Below are 24,890 nucleotides of genomic sequence, written 5' to 3'. Positions count from 1 at the left end.
TCCAAGATTCAGGAAGTGGAAGATAGGCCGGGTGTGGTGGCTCACCCCTGTAATCCTAGCGTTCTGGGAGGCTGAGGCGGGTGGATTGTTTGAGCTCAGGAGTTCAAGACCAGCCTGAGCAAAAGCAAGACCCCGTCTCTACTAAAAATAGAAAGAAATTATATAGGCAGCTAAAAAAATATATAGAAACATTAGCCAGGCATGGTGGCGCATGCCAGTAGTCCCAGCTGCTTGGGAGCCTGAGGCAGGAGGATCCCTTGAGCCCAGGAGTTTGAGGTTGCTGTGAGCTAGGTTGACACCACGGCACTCTAGCCAGGGTGACAGAGAAGGAGTCTGCCTCAAAAAAAAAAAAAAAAAAAAAAAGGAAGTGGAAGACAGTAGTTTTTAAAAGCCTGGCTTCAGAACATGGCACAGGAAAACTTCCACCACATCCTATTGGTCAAAGCAGTCACAGAGTCATTCATATTCAACAGGCGGAGGTGCAGACCCCACCTCTTTAAGCTTCCACAATGACAGGTGGTGATATGGGATTGGAGGAAGTCCTAAAAAGAAACCCTGTCCCTCACCTGCCCCTAAATACCATGGAAGATGTCCTATTTTTTTCTTCGTTAACCAGAAAGCGCCATGGGGAACATAATTTTGTCTCAAATCATGGGAAACAGGAATTCTTCCACATTGTGCTCCAAGAGTGCCATTGAAATGGTAGTTGTGGCTTTTTGTCTGACAGTCCTAAGGCATCCTGGGAAATATAGCCTAGCTTTTATCCTCTGCCCCGAGAGCATCATGGGAGGCGTAGTCCTGTCCTTATTTCTCACTGCAGTGCATCAAGGGCGTTCTGGCCCTCAGGTTGTCTCCTGTCCATCTCCTGTCCCAAAGCACCCTGGGAAACACAGACATGTCTCCTTAGAACAAGAAAATAGTCTTAACCTTTGAAGTTCAGGGCAAGAGACTGGTTGGTTAGTGTCGGGCGGGTGAGTTGGAAGTTTGCATTTGGAAGCCAGAAATAGCTGTGGAGGCAGCTTAGGGCAGAAGCCCACAGGGACTGCCCCCCAGGCAGGGCCCTCAAATGCCTGGGTCCTACAATGTGACCTCTAATTCCAAGAGCATGTGGAAAGGTGCCCCCCACCAATCATCCTCCCAAAGACAGATGATACAGAAAAGGGCAGACCTGGCTTTGTTCACGGGTACAAAAATCGTTAAGTATAAAAAAGTCTTTATTTAAGTATAAAATAAATAATATGAATATTAATTAATAATAACAACAATAGTGGCAACATTATTCATAACTACAGCTCTCCTGCTGGCCCACAGCTTTTCTCCAGCTTTTCTTCTCTGGTTCTTACAAAAACTCAATCAGATAAGTATTTGACAGCTGAGAAAACCGAGGCCCAGAGAGGTTGGCACACTGGCTTGAGGTCACACAGCAAGTTTGCAGGGCTGAGAGCTGAGGGAAGGGCAAAGGAGTCCCCCGGTTCCAGCCGGGCTAGAGATGGGGGGGTTGGGTTCAGGTCCACAGGAGAGTGCCTCCCCACAGTCTGGCAGTCATTAGCAGGGTGACAGTGAGGCTGACGTGGGCAGGGCCAGGCCGAGGGGCGCTCCCTCTGCGGTGCTGGACATCCCGGGCTGGGTGGTTACAGCCACTTCCATGACAGCATGTGACATTGAGATGGGTCAGGCTGAAAGCATCAGCCACGTGGACGCGTTGGCACCATGAATCGGTCGCACAGCCTCTTACTGTGTAGCTGGGGGTCCCTGGCCCTGGAGGAAAGAGAAGACTGAGTCAGACTCCCAGCTCTTGGGCCTGGGCCTGGAATTCTCAAGTAGGTGGCGTGCCATCTTGTGGTCGGGGCCACCTTCACTGCCACCTGGAGAAAGCAGCAATTCTCAAAGTGTGCTCCGGGGACCCCTTGGGGGGGTTCCCAAGACCCTTTCAGGAGATCTGTGAAGCCAAAATTATTCTCGTAATAGGACTAAAACATTTGGCTTTTTTGCTTTCATAAGTGTACAATGGAGTTTTCCAGAGACTTCAGGACGTGTGATATTGCAACAGACTGAAAGCAGAAGCAGCTGTGAGGATCCAGCTGTTTCTATTAAGCCAGACATTAAAGAGACGTGCAACACCGCAAAACAATGCCAGGCTTCTCCTTACATTTTCTCATTTTGGAAAATACAGCCATTTTTCATAAAAAAATATGTTAACGTGTAATGAATTTTTGTTATTTTAAAAGAATTAATAAATAAATAAGCCTTTTAAAAATGTCTCAGTTTTGATTTCTAATGCAGTATATATCTATAGAAATCACTGACATAAACAGTAATTTTTAAGAGCACAAAGGAGTTTTGAGGCCAAAAGCTTGGAGGACGACACAGGATGGAAGCCCAAGATGTCCACAGCAGGTCCAATCCACCTACGGGAAATCTCGCCACTAAAAAATTCCACTTTTCTATGGCAGAAATGTCCATTTCCTGATGACAAGTCCCAATTCCTTGCTATAATTTTGCACCCTCAGAAGGAAGTCCCAGCTTTCCCACAGGAAGATCCATCTCAGCAAGTCCAGCTTAACTGGAAGTCAACCTCCTGCGGAACCCCCTTCTCCCCAATAAGTGTCCCCTCCTAGCCTCCCAAAGGGCCTCACCATTAGTGCCAGTGGCTTCCAGACATTGATTCATGGGGCCTCGGCAGTCGATGAGGGACGTCTCTTCGGAGGAACACCCATGCGTGCTGTTTCCCTCACAGCTGTAACACTGAAAGCCATTCAGTGGCAGGTTTTGAAGCTCCACGACTTAGGAGAAGACAAGAGACACAGAGACCAAAGAAATTAGCAGGTGCGTCCCTCCTTCCTTGCATTTCCTCCCTAGGACTCCCACTGTCAGCCTGAGATGTGAGGGAGCCACCTTGTGGTCAGGTGCTGGAGTGGCACTTTCTTTTGGGGGAGTTCTCAAAGGCTTGAGAGAAACCCCAGCCCCCAACTCCCAACTCCCCACGAGGAGCCCCATTTCTGGCCAGGCACTACTACGCCGGGCACTGTGTAAGCAACTGTGTAAGACAAAACTGTGTTGCTGCCCTCACACGATTTACAATTTAGAGCTACGCTGTCCAATATGGTAGCCACTGGCCACATGTGGTTATTTAAATTTAAATTTAAATACATTAATATTAAATAGAATGTTAAAATTCAATTCGCATTGCAAGCGCTCAATGGCCACGCCCAGTAGTCGCTACAATGTTGGACAGAGCGCGGACACATCACATTTCCACCTCTATGGAAAGTCCCGTTGGACAGGGCTGGTTTATGGAGATGGAGTAACACAAGCGATGTGCATTACACTGGAGGGGAGGGCCAGCGAAAGTTTCCCTTTTGCTTTTTTTTTTTCTTTTAAATCACTCTTGCTGTTGGATTGAGGCCTGGCTGTAGGGTGGCAGAGGTGGCAGGGAGACCAGGGAGGAGGTCATTGCAACGACCTGCGAAAGCAGTCGTGGTGGCTTGGCCCAGGAGGTGGCAGTGGAGGTGGTGGGGAATAGAAGGATTCGAGAAAGATACATAAGAGGGAGAAAGCACAGGTCTCAGTGAGGGGTTGACAAGCTCAACGAATTCCCACAAAATCCTTTGAGAAAGGCTTGGTATGTCCACTTTTTAAAAACATTTTTTTGGGGCCGGCAAGATGAGGATCAGATATGCCCATTTTTCAGAAGAAAAAACAAGGCTCAGAGGGGAATGGTTTGCCTGACCGTGACTGAGTGGCAGTCTGCCCGAGTGCACCTCCCTGCCCGGTCCCAGGCCCCATGCCAGGTCCCCAGCCCTTTACCTGGGCCCCCGTTGCATTTGGTGGTGTTGCAGCACTGCAGAAAGTGAAAGGTGTGGTTGTTGTGGAAGCCGGTGGGGCCTGGGCAGCCAGGAAGGTAGCCACAGCCACGGGAGTGTTGCTCATCATTGACATCCCCTATGGCGGGCAGGGATGAAAGGTCAGAGGTTAGATTGTGGATGAGGCGCTGAAACTGGATTTGCCCACCATAGCAGGCATTCAGCCACTCTCTGCTTCACTCTTCATCATAGGATCCTCATTTTATTTAGGGCAGTCGTATATTTAGCAGAAAGACCATTTTCCATCCTCCCTAGCTATAGTCATGTGATGAAGTTCTGGCCACTGTGATATAAGTAGAAGTGCTTTATGAGACTTTCTGAAAGGAGAACTCTCACAAAAAGAAGGGTGTTCCTTTTTTGCCCCCTTTCCCCTTCCTCCTTCCTGGAACTTGGACTGAGGCCTGGAGCTCCGGCAGCCATCTTGGACTATGAGGCAGTCTTGAAAATGGAAGTGATATCTAAGAAATCAGAAGGCATCTGGATACCTGGTGACTCTTAAAAACTGTCCTAGTGGCCCTGGACTTCCTGTCACTGGGCATTTTCTGTGTGAGAGAACTAACTTTCTCCCTTGCTTAAATCCCAGTTATTTTGGGGTTGTTGTTAAGTGCAGGCTTGAGGAGGAGCAAAGCAGGGAGGAGGCATTGCTGGTAGGTTGGGGCTCACCTTCCAGGCTCCGGTAGGTCACCACCTCCAGGCACTGTTCTTTAGGGCTACCGCACTGGAGGCTCTGTTCCCGGCCCCTCTCACAGCTCATGTCTGATGAGGCGCAAGAAACACATTCAAGGTAACGGCTTCGGGGAAAGGAGGGAGAGCGGCGGCCTGTTTGGAAGAAGGGCAGGAGGGTGAGACTCCATGGGGAGAATCCTGGAGCTCCAGCTCCCTGAGGACTCATCTCAGCATCGACGCCTCCTTACCCTGCCCTTTAGCCAATCAGCAAGCCCTGCTCATTCTGCCTCCTAAACTTTTCTAGAATCTATCCCCTCCTGTCCAGTCCCATGCCTTGGTCCAGCTCAGATCTCCTTTTTGAGCACACCTTCCGGTCTTGGCCAACTGGATCAATTTCCTTTCCTGGAAACACCAAAGTCATTCCTCTGCCCAGGCCTTGGTTCACACCATTTCCCATGCTTGGCATGCCCTCCCCTTCCTGACCCAAGATATCCAAGCTGAGTCTAGGCCAAGTCTTAAGGAAGTGAGAGGGCTATCTCAGCCAAAGCTCTCAACTGGCAGGCCACTGGCTCTAATTAGGTGAATCATTTACATCCAAAGCCAAGTCATCACCCTCAAGGAAAAATAACTCCAAGGCCAATAACCCATGTATTCTCACACAAACTTTCATGAAAATGAAAACATGAATTGCTGTCATTGCCCAAACAGCTGTCTCATACCACCCAAGGGTCTCCTTTGTGAATTCTTCTCTTTACACCACTCTTCTAAATGCAGGTGACCCTTGGAACTCTGTCTTAAGCCCTTTTCATTTCTCATGGTATAGACTCTCTCTTATGGGGATTTTATCTGTTTACATGGTTTCATTTCCACTATCTACTGGTCACTCACAAATCTCCCTCCAGTTCAGACTTCTCTCTGAGCTCCAGACCTGTACCCCCAACTGCCTCTTGGATGCCCCCTGGCTATCCCTTGAACACCAGCCCCAAAATAAATTCTCCATCTCCTCCCAGACCTGCACCTCCTCCTCCTGAATTCCACATCTCAGAGGTGGCCCCATCCAGGGCAGAAACCTGGCAGATCCCTTCATCCTCCATATCTATGCATCAGTCTGGCTACGTTTACTGTCCTGTCTTCTAGTTCTTTAGTCCTCTTGCTCTGCTGTTTCTAATCTCTGTTAAGCACATCTGTTGAGTTCGTCATTTCAGTCATTGTTCTATATTTGCTGTCTGACTCTTTTAAAAAATGGATTCCAGATGCTGAAACTTACTCTTTCTACTGTTTCTTAAACATACTGATCATAGCAATTTCAATATCTGAGTCACTATGAATCTGTTTCTATTGTTGGATTTTTCTCTTGGTTTCTGGCTTAATTTTCTTCAGGATACCTTGTAAGTTCCTGTCGTTTTTGTTGTTTTTAAGAGATGGGGTCTTGCTATGTTGTTCAGGCTGGCGTGTACTGGCTATTCATGGGCTCAATCCCACTGCTGATCAGAAGGGGAGTTTTGACCTGCTCTGTTTCTGACCTGGGATGGTTCCCCCCTCCCTAGGCAATCTGGTGGTCCCTCACTCTCTGGAGGTCACCATAATGATGCCAAACTTAGTGCGGACACTTGCTCAGCATATCATATTTCAGCCCAGAACTCCTAGGCTCAAGCGATCCTCCTGCCTCAGCCTCCCAGGTGGCTGGGACTACAAGTATGCACCGCCATGCTCAGCTGTCTTATAAGTTTCAACCAGATACCAGACATCATAGATGAAAATAAGTAAAGGCTCAAATGATGCTATCTTCTTCCAAAGAGGATTAGGTCTCCTTCCTGTCAAGGATGAGACTTAGGCTTGTTTAGGGCTGATCTAATTCAGTCTTGCCCTTACCCCTAGGGTGTGGTCCGAGGGGAAGGCCCCACATGCTTCCCAAGGCCCCTTCTGCTTGGCAACCTCTGTCTCCCCAGCATCACATGCCTGCTGGAAGCCTTGCTCGCTTCTGTAGCTTCCCAGCTACTATTTTTTCTGCTGAGTTTCTTGGACTCTCACTCTAGGCATGCACAGCTTGCCAACGACTTGAGGGAAATTTATTTGCAGATTGGGGACTCCCTTTTCTGTGGTCCCATCCATTCCAGGATTTTAACTCTTCCAGACATGCTGGCAGCCCCAGACGCCAACCTCTGCCTTCTCAGTCTAGCGACTCTCTTTCTGTTTGGGCTCTATTTCCGCTTCACAGCAGCAGATTGGAAAGTGCACTGAAGGAAAAAGCCAGGTTGTCTTCTACGCTTCTCTTATTTCAAAGATTCTCGCACCTCCAGTTCCTCCCTTCATTTGCTGCTCTCCAGTGACTTCAAATAACTGTTTGTTACTTGTCCAGTGTTTGTAGCTGTCATTGGCAGGAGGGCTTGTCTCACACAAGTGACTCCATCATGATCAGAACTGCAGGTCTCCTCCCCACGTCTAATCCATCACTGCGGCCTGCTCATCTACCTGCCAAACAGCAGGTAAATCCACCCACTTCTCTCCTGGCCGACACCCTGGTCTGACCACCCTCTTTTCCACCTGGACAACCTCACCCACCTCCAGGTTTGTTTCCCTGCGTTTACTCTTGCTTCCCTCCAACCTATCTTCTGTCATGAGGTTAGGATACTTTGTTAAAAATCAAATGTGATCATGACATATGCTACGTAAAACCCTTCTGTGACACCCCACTGCTCCTGGGACAAACTCTATGTATTCATCTTCACCATGGCCTGAAAGGCCCCATGTAACATGACCCTGCCAAATTCAATGGCTCATCATTGCATCCCATTTCTTCCTTCCTCCAACCACACTGCTTTTGCCCACCTCTGGGCCTTTCTGTCTTCTGCTTCCTCAGCTGGAAAACCCTTTCTACTGACTTTTTAACAGACTCCTATTCATCCCTCAAGATCCTGTTTAGCTGTTGCTTCCTCTAGGAACCTTCCCTGACCTGAATCGGGTGTCTCCTCGGGGGTCCCACAGTCCATCTTCTTCCCTGATCCCACCCTGACCCCCCTGTCTGTGCTTCTGCCTTCACAGAACTGACTAATCTAACCAGCCAGTGTCCAATGAGGGGTTTGTCACACACTCCCAGCACACACTGGGCTATGAGCCCCATGGAGTCAGGGCCTGAGACTGTCTTGGTCACTGCTGTGTCCCCAGCATCATGTAAGTACAGAGTGCAGTCTAACCAACTATTCGAGTTGCCATAAGCAGGGTAAGATGGCATTAGAAATGGGGATGATATAGGCAAATCAGTTATTAACTGTCATGTCCTTGTGATCCGTCAACAAAATGGTAACACCAGCCCAGCGGGGGGTCTCCAGGGGTTTGTTCTGACACTGACCAATATTGTTAAATATTTTAACTATCGTCTCTGATTAGATGCATTACTTAGACCCAGGTACTAGTGCTTTCCTTAAGCACATTTCATGCAGAGAGGAAGCCAATGTCCTCTCTCTTATCACTTCCTTAAAAATAACCATCTGATTCAGCCCTGCCGACGGATGAAAGTTTGTGGTGAGGATGCACGAAAATCAGGCAGAATCAAACTGGATGAGGAACAAAGAAACCCCAGTGCAAACGCAGGCAGTCTGCTTACCGACGTCACCGTGACAGCAAACGCAGGACGTCACTGTGACTGGACTGGCCTTAATCAATTTCCTTCCTCACCAAGGCCAGGAAGAGGAATCTCTGCTGACCACGCACCATGGGTCTCTTCTTTCCCCACCCTTCCTCTCCTGTGGCAATTTGGGAGAATTTGACCTTTCTAAGTCTTTTTTTAAAAAAACTGACCAGAGCCTGAAGCCATGACACTCAAAAAAGTGGCTTATGGAAGTTTCTCCACTTTTTTTTTTTTAACTGCTCAAGTCAAAGACCATCCATTCCAGGGGACTCTCACAGCCCACGGCGACCCTCTTTTGACTTCTCTTAAGAGCTTTGAGTCTTTGCTTGTACCTTGGCCCCTCAGCATCTATTGCTTGAACCACCTCTTGTCCCCACGGAAAACATCAGATGGACAAATGTCAGTGAGACACCTCATCCACGTCTCAAGCATGAGTGTGGGCCTATTGAGGGCAGGTGCTGCATCTTGTACATGAAAACCATACAGACAAACGTGTGGGATGGAGACAGGCTCAGGGACAAGGATAAGTTTGTAGCTGGGGGCAGGATGGGGGATAGTTTGAGATGAGGGTGGGGTTGATGTGGGGATGAGGTTAGAGCTGTGTTTAGAATAAGGATGGGTTTGAGCTGGAGAGAGTGTTGTGGTAAAATGAAGTTGGGAGTTTGATTGCAGGTGAGGTTGAGCTGGGGGTGGGGGTGAGCGGGGCTGGAGGTGTGTTTGAACTGGAGGTGGGACTGGCGTAGGGCATGGAGTTGGGGTTGGAGTGGTATAAAATCGGGGAGAGGATTGGGATGATGATGAGGTTGAGTCGGGGATGGTTTGGGGTTGGGGATGGTGAGGGCTGCCTTACTCACCAGGTCTGGGCCGGTTGCAAAAATTTGTGCCACACACAGTCTCTGTAAGGGTGATGATCTGCAAACCAGTCCGATAGCTCATGGTCCTGTTGGTCTTCTCTGGGTAGGTGCAGCCTCTCACCACCACCTCCAGCTCTTCCTCTTCTGGGAGAAACGGATCTTCAGTACCCCAGAGGCTCCCCTGGGCCCAACCAGCCTCCTGGTCTCAAGGTCAACCACTCCCAGGGCTGATCCTTGCAAGGCCTCTCCTCTTGTTTTGTTCCAACTCTATCTTTTTCTAGAATTATCCCCACCTCCGCACCCTCCACACGTGGGCATCCTGCTCTCTTAGTGACAGCAGTATCACTGGGACTTTCTGGATTCATCTACCCCTCACCCCCTACCCCAGTTTAGTGATCCCAGCAGGGAGAGGCTTCTAAAGGGAATTTCTAAAAGGGAATGCTTTGTGCATGCCAAAAAGTATAAGAGAATGATATAATACATACCGCACATTCATCACCCAACTTTGTAAAATATTAGCATTTTGCTATATTTGTTTCAGATATTTTTTATAAGAAATGGAATTTAAAAGATACTGTCAGCCAGGCATGGTGGCTCATGCCTATAATCCCAGCACTTTGAGAGGCCGAGGCAGGAGAATCGTTTGAGCCCATCCTGGGCAGCACAGCAAAACCTGTCTCTACAAAATTATTTATTTATTTATTTATTTATTTTTTTGAGATAGAGACTTGCTTTGTCATCCTGGCCAGAGTGAACTGGTGTCAGCCCAGCTCACGGCAACCTCAAACTCCTGGGCTCAAGCAATCCTCCTGCCTCAGTCTCCCGAGTAGCTGGGACTATAGGCGTGTGCCTCCATGCCCCACTAATTTTTCTATTTTTAGTAGAGATGGGACCTTGCTCTTGTTCAGACTGGTCTCAAACTCCCGCCCTCAATCAATCCTCCTGCCTCGGACCCCCAAAGTATTAGGATTACAGGAGTGAGCCACTGCGCCTGGCCTCTACAAAAAATTTTTAAAAATTACTCATGAGTGGCATGTGTGCCCGTAGTCATAGCTACTTGGGAGACTGAGCCAGGAGGATCCCTTGAGGCTAGGAGCTGGAAGTTGCAGTGAACTGTGATCACGCCACTGCACTCCAGTCTGGGTGACAGAGTAGGGCCCTGTCTCAAAAATAAATAAGTAAATAAATAAATATATAAAAGATACTGTTAAAGTCCCCTGTTCACACCTCCCAATCCCACTCCTCTCATGCCCTGTCCTGTGGCAACCACTGGTGTAGGTAATTCTTACACTATGAATGCATAACAATATATACTATTGTTTCACATTTTTTTAAAGCTTATATTAAAAGGTGTCATATTCTGCAATGGTTTTTTTTCTCTCAACCTTATGTTTTTGAGATGTGTCCACATTGATATCTGTAGCTCCAGTTCCTTTATTGAAACTGGGGCAGAGCATTCCTTTATGTGATTACACCACAGCGTTTCTCCTCTGCTGCTGACAGCCTGGATGGAGTTTGTTTCCAATTTTCCATGTCACAAACACTGCTGCTATGAACATTCTTAAACATGTGTTCTTAAACATATGTGACCAAAGTTCTCTGGCATGTCTACATTCCTAGGAGTTGAACTGCTGGCTAATTAGGGCATGTTGATCTTCATTTGTGTCAGACTTTGCCAAATCGCTCTGGGTGGTGGAATCGCCAGTTTACCCCCCACCACAGGGTCTGTCGCTCCACATTTTCACCAACCCTGGTATTGTCAGATTTTTAAATGCCTGCCAGTCTGGTGGATGTGACACGGGCTCCTCTTGTTTTAGTTTGCTTTGCGCTAATTACTGGTGAGAGGATCCTTGGTCACTCACGTTTCCTGTCGTGCTGGAGCCCACCTTCGGATATGCGCATGACCGTGGTCCTGCAGAGGTCCTGGCCCGGGGCGCACTCCTCCACCTGGCAAGGCCCGCTGCTCTCACACCGCATGCAATGCAGGCCCCAGGAGGCTGAAGGGAGGCGGACGGAGAGGAGAGAAGAGGTGGTCATATGCTCCGCACCAGGATCCCCCTCTCGCCCTCTCATGCCCCCAAACCAGAACCAAGTCTCCTGGCCCTGTCCACTCAGGTTCGTGCGTGCTGCTGGGTTCCGATCGGCTGTACTTGTCAGTCTATCCCTCGCCCACGTTTTACCTCTGCGCACCCACCCGACCGTTCCATCTCCGCCCACAAGTCTTTCCCCAGAGTCCTGCCTGGCCCGTTTTCCCTTTACTTCTGTCTTCGCGCGGGGTCTATCCTGAAAGTCCTGTCCCCGCCCCCTCTGTCAGGAGAGGCTCCATTTAGGTCCTTTCCCGCACCCCACCGGCCCTAGGTCTATTCCGCCTCTCCAATTCCGCAAGGGGCGTTCTAGCCACAGCCCACCCTGATCTTTACATTATACCTGCGCTCCCAGTGCCCTAGTGGAATTATCCCCCAACTCGCGGCCCCAGATCCTACCCTCCTCCAGAGCCTCTCCCCGCCCGCCAGTTTATTCTGAAATTCTAATCCCACCCCATCAGCCCTTCCTAAATTCTAATCTCAAACCCTCTGGTTTCCCTTAATGTTCCCTTCCTGACCTCTTGTTCCTCTCCGAGGTTTCAGCCCCGCCTTCCCGGAACCCCGCCCCCTGCTCCTCCCAGATGTCCTAGCCCCTCCCCTAGCTCCTCCCGAACGTTCTCTCCCCGCCCCCAGCCCCCTCCTCGCTGTCCTAGCCCCGCCCCTAGCTCCTCCCGGACGTTCTCTCCCCGCCCCCAACCCCCTCCTCGCTGTCCTAGCCCCGCCCCTAGCTCCTCCCAGACGTTCTCTCCCCGCCCCCAGCCCCCTCCCCGCGGTCCTAGCCCCGCCCCCTAGCTCCTCCCGGACGTTCTCTCCCGGCTCCCAGCCCCTCCCGGAGCCCGTAACCCCTTTCAGTGTCCCCGCCCCAAGGCTCATCCAGGATGAACCTCCCGGGCGTCTCTTTCCCTCCCCAAATTCGGAGTTCTCTAGACATGTTACTCATTCTCAGCCTCCCGCGGTCTCGAGAGCTTTCCAGGTTATTCATCGCCGCATACCCCCACCCGCCCTGACTCAGTTCCTTCTCGAATTCCTCTCGTTTCTCAAACTCATCCCCCAACATTTTCCGGGGGAAGCAGGTGCGACGGTCGAGTCCGGGAGAGGGCAGTGAAAGGGAAGGGTCCTCGAGGAACAGGCTCTGGGTCCCCAGCCCCCGGGCCTGACGCTCGGTCCTTAGACCTTTAGGAAGAGGGGGACTCCTGTCTGCAAACGCGGGTCCGCGGGGTGGGGCGCGCTGGGGGGCAGAGCCCCTGACTCAGGGATTGGCGGTGTGACGGGGGCCGGTTACTTGACCTCTCTGAGGCTCTGTTTCCTCCTCCGTGAAACGGAGTTAATAACAGTCCCGTCCGGCTAGTTTGAAACTGCAAGGAAGGAGTTTAAAAGAGCGCCTGGAGTAAAGAGAGCGTTCACGAACGTGGCTGTGGTTCCTGTCGTTAAATGCCTTGGCTCAACTCGTATTTCCCGAGCACCTGCCGAGTGCAGGTACTGCGCTGCGGGGGGCTGCAGACGGCGCGAGCTTGATTATTGATTGCGGACGGCGCTAGGACTGAACCGCATTCCCCCAACTCATCAGACCCGGCCCCCCGCCCCCCGCCCAGACCCTGTTGCCGGCGCGGGTGTCCAGGACACGGCCCCTACCTGGGACGCAGGTCTGAACCAGCAGCAGCAGTGCCGGCAGCAGCAGCAGCGGCGGCGGGCGGCCCATGTCCGGAGGGCGCTTCCGTGCGCGCCTCCCTGCACCTCTTCTTTCCTTCTGGGCCCGGGAAGGCGGCAGTTTTGTGGCCTCGGGGGCTCCTCCCAGACATTTTGCGAAACAGCGAGTCAGCCCCAGATGCGTGGGTGCTTCCCCCTCCTCCCCCACGGGCCTCCCCCGCCCCAAACTTCCCTTTCCAGGGCGCGGTCGTCCCGCTGTAAGGGGCCTGGCTCGGCCCTGAGTCACCCAGCCGCTGTCGCGGTGGCAGCGACGTCCCTGGACTGCCTCGATGCCAATCCCGGTTCTCTCTCTTCCTGCTCTGGGACCTTGGGCAATCGCTCTCCTCCGCTGTGAAATGGGGAGAAAACTTGTCCCGCTGGGAAAGTCGAATGTGGCTGATTATTAGATAATATTAGGGTTTTTGTTAGTTTCGTCAGGAGGATAATGGTATTGGGGCTATGTGGGAAAACGTCCTTGTTATAGAGATGCATGCTGAAATATTTGGGGGTGAAAAGACATAATTTACCTTAAAACACTTTAGCCAAAAAAGTAGATATCACCGTTATGAAATGGTTTTGTGGTTAGGTGGGAAAATTGTTCTCATCTTTTAAAAATGCGCACTGAGGCCGGGTGTGGTGCTCTTGCCTGTAATCCTAGCACTCTGGGAGGCCCGGAAAGGCGCGGAGAGGGGGCACTGCTTAAGCTCAGGAGCTGAAGACCAGCCTGAGCAAGACTAGACCCCTTCTCTACTAAAAATATAAAAATTAGCCAGCAGTGGTGCGTGTCTGTAGTCCCAGCTACTCGGGAGGCTGAGGCAGAAGGATTGCTTGAGCCCAGGAGTTTGAGGTTGCTGTGAGCTAGGTTGATGCTACAGCACTCTACTCAGGGCGACAGAGTGAGACTCTGTCTCAAAAAATAAAGTGCTCACTGAAGTTTTAGGGGTGAATGTCATAGATGTCTGCATTTACTTTAAATCACTTTAGAAGAAAATAAAGGCAAAATAGCCAAATGTTTGTATCAATTATATCAAGGTAATGGGTATATGAGAGCTTATTATGCCATTCTATCTCCTTTTCTGTGTGCTTGAAAAGGTTTGTAATAAGTAAAAAAAAAAAAAAAAAGTAAAATCAAATAGTCTCCCTGTCTTAGGATGCTTCTGACCAAACACAGCAATTTAATGCAGGTGAAATGCCTGGAAGAGTTGCTGGTTGCTGGCCAAAATGGAGGCCCCAACAAATCCCTTCAGCACTTTTTTTTTCTTTTCTTGAGACCGAGTCTCACTCTGTTGTCTGGGCTAGAGTGCCATGGTGTCAGCCTCGCTCACAGCAACCTCAAACTCTTGGGCTCAAGCAATCCTCCTGCCTCAGCCTCCCGAGCAGCTGGGACTATAGGGATGTGCCACCATGACCAGCTAATTTTTTCTACATATTTTTAGTTGTCTGGTTAATTTCTTTCTATTTTTTAGTAGAGACAGTGTCTCGCTCTTGCTCAAGCTGGTCTTGAACTCCTGACCTCGAGCGATCCTCCTGCCTCGGCCTCCCAGAGGGCTAGGATTACAGGCGTGAGCCACTGAGCCCGGACAATTCCTTCAGCATTTACCAAGGACCTGCTTGGTGCTGGGCACTGGCCCAAGAGCTGGAGACACAGCCAGAAACAGGGCAAAGTTCTCACCCTTGGGACACTGACAATGGGAAGTAGATATGGTTATCTAATCTATCACTGTCAAGCAGTGATAAGCGTAAATTTAGATAAGTGATAAACTTAGAAAACAAAACAGGTTGGAGGAGACGTGAGGGTAGACGGGTAGACGTGCAGTGTGAGCTGTTTTAGGTGGGTGGTCCAGGAGGCCTTCCCTGAGGAGGTGGCTGAGTGCAGTGAGGGAAGAAGCTGAGCAGATGCATACAGGAATCTATCCAGCCAAAGGGAACAGCCAGTGCGAAGGCCTGAGGAGGGAGTGTGAGATCTAGGAACAGCAAAGAGGTCAGAGTGGCTGGAACAGAGTGGGGGAGGGAGAGAATAGTAGGTGATGGGTAAGTAGCTACCTCTACCATGATAATAATGATTATACTATATAATTCTCATTAATTTATTGAAGCCATAAGCTGATAATTTTAAGATAAGGTGAGAAAAGTCCTAAAGATATCCCCTCTCCTAAGAGACTATAGAGCCCAATGGTTAAGAGTGTGGGAGCTGGCCTCAGACTGGGAGAGTTCAAATTCCATCTAGTTATTAGCTGTGTTGCCTCCTGCAGGTTACTTAACCTCCCTGTGCCCGGAGCATTTTATCTGGAAAGTAGAGATAGCAAGTGTTTCCCTCCCAGGGCTGGTGTGCTGGGGAGATAAGCAAATGCACCTATAATGCTTCCCATAGTGCCTGGCACAAAGTATGTGCTCAATAAAAGTGGTAGCTGCTGTTATCATTGTTGTCCCTACTGTGAATTCTGACCCTGCATTTCCTCTTCCTGGAGTGAGAAAGGAGTCTGAGATGTGTCATCCACTCTAACGTCAGCAGGTATCATGCTGACAACTGCTGGAGCCTTCCCTGGCTGGGTCACCCCGGGCCAATGATGTCCTTTGTGAGCCTCAGTTTTCTCATCGGGAAAATGGGGCCCCTCTTGGGGTGGGCATGAATGCTAAATGAGATATTAATGTGCATGAAGTAGGGAAACGGAAAGCTGGGGGCTTGGTCCAGGCAGGCTTGAGACACAGCTCAGCAACTTGCTTCTGGGTGGCCCTGGGCAGATGGCTTCACTCCACCGAAGCGTGGTTTTCCCACCTATTATGAAGTGGGTTTGGGTGGGTGGGAGGCATCTCTCAGTGGAGAGAAAACTCAGGTTTGAGGGTCACACGGAGCTCTGTAGTCTGGCGCTGCCACTTCTGGACAGATGACCTCACCGCTCTGGGCCACAGTTTCCTCTTTTATTTAAAGAGTGACGGAGATAGCTCAGAGCCCACTCAGCTCCACCTCGGACTTCTCTGATCTCCTGGAATCTCTGTCTCTCTCTCCCTTTCTGTGTCTGTCTTCGTCTTTTCCTATCTCACTGTTTTCTTCTTTTCTTTTGTCCTCTGTCCCTCTCTCTCTCTGTTTTTGCTGTCTCTTTGTGTCTTTCTGTCTCTGCGTCTCCCTTTTCTCTGTCTCTCTGTCTCTCTCCATGCCTGTCTTTCTCTTTCTGTCTCTCTGTTTCTGTCCCTGACTCTCTGACTCTCTCAGTCTCTCCCTCAGGTGACACATACCTGTAAATTTCCGGTGACATGTTAAGGGAGGGGACAGGCAGGGGGCTGGGCCAGGCACAATCCAGAAAGGCAGCAGGAATGTCTGCTCCTTCTTCCCCATGACTCACCCAGGCCTCACCCTGCCTGCGGGGATGAGGGGGGCAAGGCCCCCCAGTTTCGGGGGCTTCCCTGTGAGAAGAGGAGAATTTCATGCAGAGATAGAGAGGGTGAGAGAGCTAGAGGGAGAGACAGAGACATAAGGAAGGCAGAGGGAGCAGCAGCAGAGGACAGGGATGGGGCAGAGGCACAGAGAGGGAGAGACAGAGCTAGAGTAGCGCAGGGGAGGAGGAGGGAGGTGGGAAGGAAGGAGAGGGAAGAAGAGACCACGGACTGACTCAGGGGAAGTAGAGAAGGAGAGAGACAGAGAGAGAGGGAGAGAGACTATGAGATTGATGGAGGAAATTAGAACAACACCCAACTGGGACTCCCTCAGCCTCTTGTCACCTGCCCCGGGGACGTGCCCACCCTCTGACCTGGCCGCGGGGAGGGCCCTTCTCTGGGCTGGGAAGTGGGGACCAGAGCTGATGGCAGGGGAAGAGCCACAGCCCACCTCCCCCTTGTCTAGGAGGCCTAACAGGCCACACCGATGTGGCCTTCAGACCCTGGCCTGGCCACCTCCCAGATGCAGGGACCGCCCGACTCAGGGGCTCCCTAGCAGGGTGGAAGAGCTGGGAAACCCTTGAGTCTAATACATCTTCCCCCCACTTTCCAGGCAGAGAAACTGAGGTCCCAAGGGGAAACTTTACATGAGATTCTCTCCCTCCCAATTTTATTGAGTGCTTGTGCTATGCTGGGCGCTGGTCTGACTGCTTTAGCTATACCACTCGGTGAATCCTCATGATATCCTATTTTCATACACACACACAGACGAGGAAACCAAGGCTTAGAGAGATGCCCTGGGCTGAATAATGGCCCCCAGAGACATCCAGGTCCTAAGCCTGGAGCCTATGAATGTTGCCTTATAGGAAATCAAAGTTCTTCGTAGAGATGATAAAGTTAAGGATTTTTTTTTTTTTTGAGACAGAGTCTCTCTCTGTTGCCCAGGCTAGAGTGCCATAGTGTCAGCCTAGCTCACAGCAACCTCAAACTCCTGGGCTCAAGCGATCCTCCTGCCTCAGCCTCCCGAGTAGCTGGGACAACAGGCATGTGCCACCAGGCCCAGCTGATTTTTTCTATTTTAGTTGAGATGGGGTCTCTCTTGCTCAGGCTGGTCTCGAACTCCTGATCTCAAGGGATCCTCCTGCCTTGGCCTCCCAGAGTGCTAGGATTACAGGCGTGAGCCACCGCGCCCAGCCAAAGTTAAGGATCTTAAGTTGGAGATGTTATCCTAATTGTCCAGGTGGCCCTAAATATAATGACAAGTGCCTTTGTGAGAGAGAGGGGGAGGGACATGTGACTATAGACAGAAGAGGAGGCCGTGAGAAAGAAGCAGAGGGCAGCAGGGCAGGAGAGGGAAGATACTTTGCTGCTGGCTTTGAAGATTGAGGAAGAGGCCCAGAAGCAAGGACTGCGGGGAACCCAGCTCCAGCTGGCAGAAGGCGGGGAAACCACTCACTGCCTGAGCTCTGCCTCCTGTCAGATCAGCGGTGGCATTAGATTCTCATAGGAGCGCAAACCTTACCGTAAACTGCGCATGCGAGGGATCGAAGTCACGCTCCTTATGAAAATCTAATGCCTAATGATCTCGGGTGGAGCTGAGGCAGTGATGCTAGCGCTGCAAATACAGTTTATCATTAGCAGAGATTTGACTGTAACAATAAATGTAATGCGCTTGAATCATCCTGAAACCAACCCCACCCCCAACTCCCCAACCCAGTCCATGGAAAAATTGTCTTCCATGAAACCAGTCCCTGGTGCCCAAAAGGTTGGGGACCACTGTTTTAAGCCACCCAGTTTGTAGTACTTTGTTACAACATAGCTTCTATGAATCAAGAAAATAATTAATAAAAGATGGGAAAGGAAGCACAAATGGCTCTTGTAAAAAAAAAGACACTAAAATGCCATTTACATCAGTTAACCTTTGCTGTGTTACAACCAACCCAAAACTTGGACTTTAAGGACTTAAAACAATAACACTTATTATGTCTCATAATTCTGTAGGTCACCTCTGGGCCATTCTGGTCTAGGCTGGCTTGGCCAGGATGGTTAGTCTTAGATGGTGCTATGGTCTGAATGTTTGTGTCCCCCCCAAATTCGTATGTTGAAATCGTAACCTGAAAGGTGATGGTGTTAGGAGATGGAGCTTTGGGAAGGTGATTGGGTCAAGAGGGTGGAGCCCTCATGAACGGGATTAGTGCCCTTTTGAAAGAGGCCACAGAGATTTGGCTGCCTTTTCTACCACATGAGGACACAATGGGAATATGCCTTCCATGAACCAGAAGTTGGGTCCTTGTCAGACACGGAATCTGCTAGTGCCTTGATCTTGGATTTCACAGCCTCCAGAGTGACGAGAAATAAATTTCTGTTGTTTGTAAGCCAGTTAGTCTAAGGCATTTTCTTATAGCAGCCTGAAGGGACTAAGAGCGATGGCCTTATTCATATATGTAGGCTTTCAGCTGCAATGGCTGGGGTGCCTGGACCCTCTCTCCTCAGGGTTTCCCGTCCTGTAGGAGGCGCACCTGGGCTCGTTCACCCAGTGTCGAAAGCAACAAAGTGAGAACAGAAGACGCAAGTTCTTGAGGGCTGGGTTCAGAACTCATGCAACATAACTTCCGCCCCATTCTATTGGCCAAAGCAAGTTCCAAGACCAGCTCAGATCTAGGGGAAGGAGGATGGATTGTGTCTGTCCACAGAAGGGGCTGCAGAGAAGTCACGTCCATTTGCATCTGACCACACGCCTTTTCACCTATTGGATGGAAAAAATATTAACAAAACAAAACAGTTGGATGATACACGGAGCTGGCAAGGCTGTGGGAAAACAGACACTCCGCTACATCACTCATGTGAGTGTGAATTGGTACAGCCCTGTGGAAGGTAATTTTGCAATTGCTCTCAAAATCACAAGTGTAGTAAAGCCTTTAGACACAGGAAAACCACTGACCGCTTCCAGGAATTGGTGCATGTGCGAAATGATGTGGTCATGGGGTTCTTCAGGACAGCATGGTTTGTAATCCCAGGTGGTGGGAAGAGCCCTGATGCTACAAAAGATGCATTTATGCAATGGAAAAAGAAAGATACATACTCTTTATGTAATTCATGTTACATTATTGTCAAGTGGAAAAATCTAAGGGCAGGACAGCGTGTAGAGTACACGGCCATTTGTGCATGGAAGGGGGGGGCATATGTCCATATTTGCTTGTACAGTACATGCATTAAATACTTTGTCTGATGTCCTGATGTCCTCTTGCCTCCAGGTTTCTATTTAAGGACAGGGAAATGTCCCTTCCTTGCATGCCTGCCCTTCACTCTTTACCCCACAAGCCTCGTGTTTGTGCAGCTCCTGGCCTGTTTGCCCAGCCCGGGTCATAGTGGCGATAACCTCAGAGGAGACTGGTTTCTCCTAATCGCGAAGTGCCAGATGCTGCCCTCTCCCCGCCCCAGACTCCAGACTCCCCTGGGGGGACTGGCTTGCCCATTTTCCCACCTGTTCCAAATCAAGGGCTTCTGGATTCACCTGGGAAGAAGGTGAGCCCAGTCCCCAAACTTCTCCGTGTCATAGCACCCAGTCAGAAAAAGCCACCTCCCCTCCCCTGGGCACCTATCTTTCCTTCTCAGAGTTGGCACCTTCCAAAGTAAACGCCTCGATTGTACTCAGTGACCGAGGGGCCCCCCCGGGAGTCTGGGAAGCCCGATTGGCCCGTGGGTGACCTTTTACTGGTCCTTTCTTTTGCTTGGAATCTCTCCTCTGAGCAAAGTGCAGAGGCCAGCCTCAGCCGGCCCCTCAGCAGACTTACTTAAGTTGCTAAATGATGATGATGATGACGATGACGATGATAGCAGTAGTTAGTGCCCACCGTTCTCAGTGCTTTATAGAAATCAACTCAGTTGACAGTCACAGCAGCCTTTTGCTGTAGATCCTCCTAGCTGCCCTCTTTTACAAATGAGGGGACAGTCTCAGGTAGGTAAAATGTCTTGCCCAACGCCACTCACCTCAGAAGTGACAGAACTGGAATTTGAACCCAGGCTCTCTGGTTCCAAAGGTGTTCATCCCTCCTCTAGATGTGTGTGTGGTTTCCTTGAAGCCTGAACATCCCTCCTACACATCCCCCCAGTGCTGACTGAGCCACCATTTACTGAGTACTTACTCTAACCCAGGCTCCGAGTTATACCCATTTAGCAGATGAGCACACTAGATCCCAAATAGGGGAAGGGCCATCCCCAGAGTTACACCTCAAAGGAGAAGCAAATGGGGAGTCGAAGCCCACAAAGAAGTCACTTCTACAGAGATGTGCCCAGCACTGGGGCTGAAAGGCCTCATGACGTTGAAGTCAAACTTATTCCCACAGAACACACGTGGAAACCAAGGTGGCCCCATCAGGGGCAGGAAGGCGATGCAGGCGGCTTCTCCCCCTGGTGCAGCCCGGTGGCCAAGTCAGGGAGGCCTGGTTCACATGGCGCTTGTGCCAGGTTCACATGTCCTCACTCTGGGGCCCCGAACAAGGGCCTTGACTGCTCTGAGACTTAGTCTCATTCTTCATAAAAGGGAAACTCAGGGCTGATTTCAACTATACTGGTTGTCCAGGTTTGGCTGGTCAAAATCCACAGCCTCAAGACCCTGAGTGCCCCATGGCCTCTCCGGGTCTTCCCAGACATCCCATGTTCCAGAAACTACAAGGGAAACCCTGGGGCCATGGTGGCCACTGGGATGGGCAGACTTTGTTACTGCCAGTAGCTTGGTCTATACCGACTCGTGATCAAATATTTTGAATATCCCTCTGGGGATTAATGATTTTGGCTTGTAGGACTATTGTAAAGTGTGAGTTAACAGCTGTATGGAGTGACCAGGCCGCCAATTAATAGTAGTGTAATAATAACAACATGTCCACCATCCTTCTTTGGCTTCACTGAGTAGCCCCAGGCTTCTCCCATATGCCTCTCAGGACTCAGTTTCCCCTCTCGATGCTCTCTAAGCCCCCTCCCTTAGATTGTGTCCCAGTGGCCAGGATGGCGGGCAGGGCCGCTATCTTCCCAGACTATTTGCTCTCTCTCTGGGGCTGCCACCCTAGCCAAGGCCCCTGGATAAAAGGCAAGGGCACCCCTGTCCTGCTTCCTCCTCTCCAGCCTGGATCATGCTCCGGCTCCTCCCTGCCCTGGTGCTCCTGGGGGCGCTGGCCACTCCAGCAGGTGAGCACACTCTGGTCCCTCAGAGAGGGAGAGGGTCGGCCCAAGGCCCTGAGTGTGGTGGGAGCCCAGCTTCAGGGTGTGAGTCCCGGAGCCTCCACCTGGGCTCGTGGTCTGGCAGAGGCAGAGCAGAGTGGCTGAGAACATGGCTCTGGAGCCAGGCTGCCTGGGTTCTAATCCTGGCTCTGCCACTTCTTGGCCGTGTGACCCCAGGCAAGCCACTTAACCTCTCTGTCCCCGTGCCTCAGTTTCCCCATCTGTGAAATGGTGATGCTGCTGCTGTCTCAGAGGGTTGCTGAGGGAGCTAATTGAATTAATACAGTTTGAGGGGCTCAGCACAGTGCCGGGCTGGCAGTAGCCCTGTTGGAGGGTGAGCTCTTACTGACACCCGGAAGCGTGTACTATTGCTCCTCATCTTGCCTGTCCGTCTCCCCTTTGCCTCTGATGCTGCCGCACCTTTGCCTGGGTTAAGAACTAAGTGGCTGCACGCTAACCAGGACCTCACTGTGTGATTGTGAATGAGACCCTACACCCCTCTGGCCTCAGTTTCCTCATCTGTAATAGGAAGGTGTGAGATAAGGTTGGCAGTTTCCAGGCTGATTCCTAGAGCCTTGAGGTTTCTTGAAAGAGCCCCAGGGCCTCTCTGAAAGTCAAGAAGGCGGCTGGACAGTCGGGATTCCCCTCAGCCCCGTCTCGGGAGGGAAATTCCACTTCTGTCTGCTTGGTTCTGGGCTTGCAAGGGAGACGTTGGTTGGAGAGAGTTGCAGGGGGGAAGCTGCCAGCAGCTCCCACGTGGAGATTCTGTGGTTCCCACCTCCAAACCTTGCCCTTGCTGTTCTGCCCACTGAAATGCCACCCACGCTCCTCCAGGAAGATCTTCTTCAATTTTCTCTCAACAACTCTCCACCCCAGCCCTTAGTCCTATTCTTGAATTGTGTGTGTGTGCATGCGTGTGGCTTCTTTCTCCTCAAACTGCAGGATCTGATCCTTCTTCTCTCCCCACAGGGACCTCCAAGACATGTCCAGCCTGCTCTTTGCTGAGAAACTGCACAGAAATAGCTTGTTCTTCCTCCCAGGACGTCTGCTTGTTTAGCCAGATGCAGCTAGGTGGGGGACCGGGTGGGGGACCGGGTGGGGGGCAGAAAGGATGGACAAAGGGGGCAGACAGGGGGCAGGGAGGAGGCATCGATGAGCCGTCCTGGGACTGGAGGCTGCAAACTTCCCCTCATAGCTCAAGTGGGTGCCACAGGGGTGCAGGGCAGGGGGGGTTGAACACCAGCCAAGGCCCTAGATAGGCCTCTGGGGATTGCTACAGAGGGGACAGAGGTGTGGGAGGGTTTGGGGTGGGGGTGCTCTAATCTCCCCTCCTCCATCTCTATTCCCAGAAAATGGGACTGTCATTGAGAATGGGTCGTGCGTGGCCCCTGGGGAATGCCAAGCAGGTGTCTACGCCCTGACGTACGGCCTGAACTCAAGTCTCTGGGTCAGCACAGCCTGCTGTGAGAACAACTGCAGCAGCCTTCCTGGACAAGGTTTGGACAGGACCTGGGGCCCAGACAGGGTGGTGGGGGGCTCATGGGGACCTGGCTTCAATTTCTGACTCTGCAGCTCTGTCTGGGTGATGGGGGCAAGAAGGAGAACCGCAGCTTTCTCATCTGCAAAATGGGTATGAAGTAAGTTTTGTAGGAGGTGCATCCCCTAGACTGGCCCGTCGTAGGCACTCCATATTTCATAGCTGTGCTTATTGACTTACTGGGGGCCTGGAGAGAAGCCCAGAACTCCTTTTTTCTCCTTAGAAAAGGGGCTCCCCCTAAAAGCTAGTCAAGCAGAACAAGAACTGGGTGGCAGGCCCAGGTCTAGGGTGAACCTAGCCAGGAGCCTCAGGCACCAGATTTAAGGAGGCGTGCATTCTCAGGTGCCAACCCTGCCCTTGCACAACCCTGAGAGTTGGCACCTCCTTAAAATTTGGTGGCCTAGGCAGCATCACCCTAGACCTGGCCCTGGGGGTTGCTAAAGAATCACTTTTTGTTGCTCGATTATTTCTTCAGAGAAGGAATTTGTATTTGGCAGATGTGGCCATGGGGGGATGTAGCCATCCTTTCAAACAACTGGGGTTTCCCTCCTCCTAAATTGTGTATCTCAACAAAATAGAACCTCCAGGTCCAAACTGAGAGGTAGGCATGGTATTCAGTATCTAAAATGCCAGGTATGATTACAACTGCATTAAAAAAATTACTCCTATATATAAAGAAAGATTGAAGGAACCACACCAAAGTACTTCCAATAAGTGTGATTTTGTAGAGGGCTGATTGCAACACCATCCAGTAGAAAGATAATGTGAGCTGTGTATGTCGTTAAAAATTTTCTGGTAGCCACATAAAAAGTAAAAAACAAGCCAGCCTCAGTGGCACGAGCCTGTAGTCCCAGCTACTCTGGAGGCTGAGGCAGGAGGATTGCTTGAGCCCAGAAGTTTGAGACCAGCCTGGGCCACATAGTGAAACCTCTGTCTCTTAAAAAAAAAGTAAAAAGAAACTGATGAAATTAATTTTAATATGTTTTATTTAAGGAAATGCAGCTAAACTATCATTTCAACAAAGGAGATATCTTACATTCTTTTTTTCATACGAGGCCTTTGAAATCTACTCAAAGATTTTGCACTGGTGGCACATTTCAAAGGGAATCAGTCATGTTCAAGTGCTAAATAGCCACGTGTGGCCAGTGGCCACGTGTTAGCATAGCTCTGTGGTAATGTTTTCTTTAGTCTACTTTTCTGCATCTGCCTGTGTTGCAATATGAGCCCATATTAAAGTGATTCATGGCTTAGTTTTGACTCAGGAAAAATGCACTTAAGTGGCTTCCTCTTAAATATTTCAGATCTCTAAAAAAGCTCTCAAATTAATCAGGTGGTGGAGAAACGGAAGGCAGAGTTCTACTCTTTTGCAGAACACCACAAAGTCTTGAACTAACAGGATTGCTTTTTAGTAATTTTTGGAATTCAACGTCTCTAAGGAAGGGCTTTCCTGTTGTGGTCACTGCTGTGTCTCCAGGACCTAGAATAGTGCCTGGTATACAGTTGGTGCTGCAGAATAAAAGAACACTTAGGAACAAGCCTGAAGGTTCTTTAGGACAAGTGAACAGTATGGGGTCAGACCCACCTTCCACTCTATTTGCTGCTCCTCAAAATAAATCTTCAGGGGCTGGAGGGGCAGCTGCGACCAGGCTGGTCCCACTTTGGAGGACAATGATTTGGATTGTGGGAAGGGAGGGAGGCAGTGATTGAGGGAGGGCAGGAGAACAGAGGCCAGGTGGGGGAAGGAGGATGTGGGGTCCTCAGCTCCCACCCACCCTGACTTCATCCACTCCCACCAGACGCAGGGCCCAAGGCCCAGCCCAACACCATGAAGTGTCACTACTGTTCTGGGGATAAGTTGGCCCCGTGTGACTCCCTTTCTGTCATGAACTGCACCGGGAAACAGACTGCATGTGTCACCCTCAATGGGACATGGAGTACAGGTAAGGGCTCCCTTTGGGAGGTCATTTGCACGGCAGGTCTCCC

At 50.5% G+C, this 24,890-nt stretch overlaps 1 protein-coding gene across 3 annotated transcripts; it reads right to left on the bottom strand.

The window, feature by feature from the left end:
• Window positions 1-1,210: 1,210 nt before the first annotated feature.
• PLAUR (plasminogen activator, urokinase receptor) lies at window positions 1,211-12,851 on the bottom strand. Of its 3 annotated transcripts, none has more exons than XM_045531534.1 (7): window positions 12,728-12,851; window positions 10,874-11,008; window positions 9,012-9,155; window positions 4,527-4,682; window positions 3,808-3,942; window positions 2,637-2,783; window positions 1,211-1,758 (listed from the first exon to the last, which is right to left on the bottom strand). In XM_045531534.1, exons 1-7 carry the CDS (start codon window positions 12,792-12,794, stop codon window positions 1,505-1,507), a joined length of 1,038 nt encoding a protein of 345 aa, XP_045387490.1. In that variant the 5' UTR covers window positions 12,795-12,851; the 3' UTR covers window positions 1,211-1,504. The 3 variants fall into 3 exon arrangements, with proteins under 3 accessions (XP_045387490.1, XP_045387492.1, XP_045387493.1); XM_045531536.1 differs by having other exon boundaries at window positions 9,012-9,152; XM_045531537.1 differs by having other exon boundaries at window positions 10,898-11,008.
• Window positions 12,852-24,890: the final 12,039 nt, after the last annotated feature.

This window comes from Lemur catta, chromosome 19 (assembly GCF_020740605.2).
Source record: "Lemur catta isolate mLemCat1 chromosome 19, mLemCat1.pri, whole genome shotgun sequence".
Taxonomy (NCBI): Eukaryota; Metazoa; Chordata; class Mammalia; order Primates; family Lemuridae; genus Lemur; species Lemur catta.
Note: the sequence above shows the minus strand (reverse complement) of the source record. Positions and strands in the feature narration are given on the sequence as shown.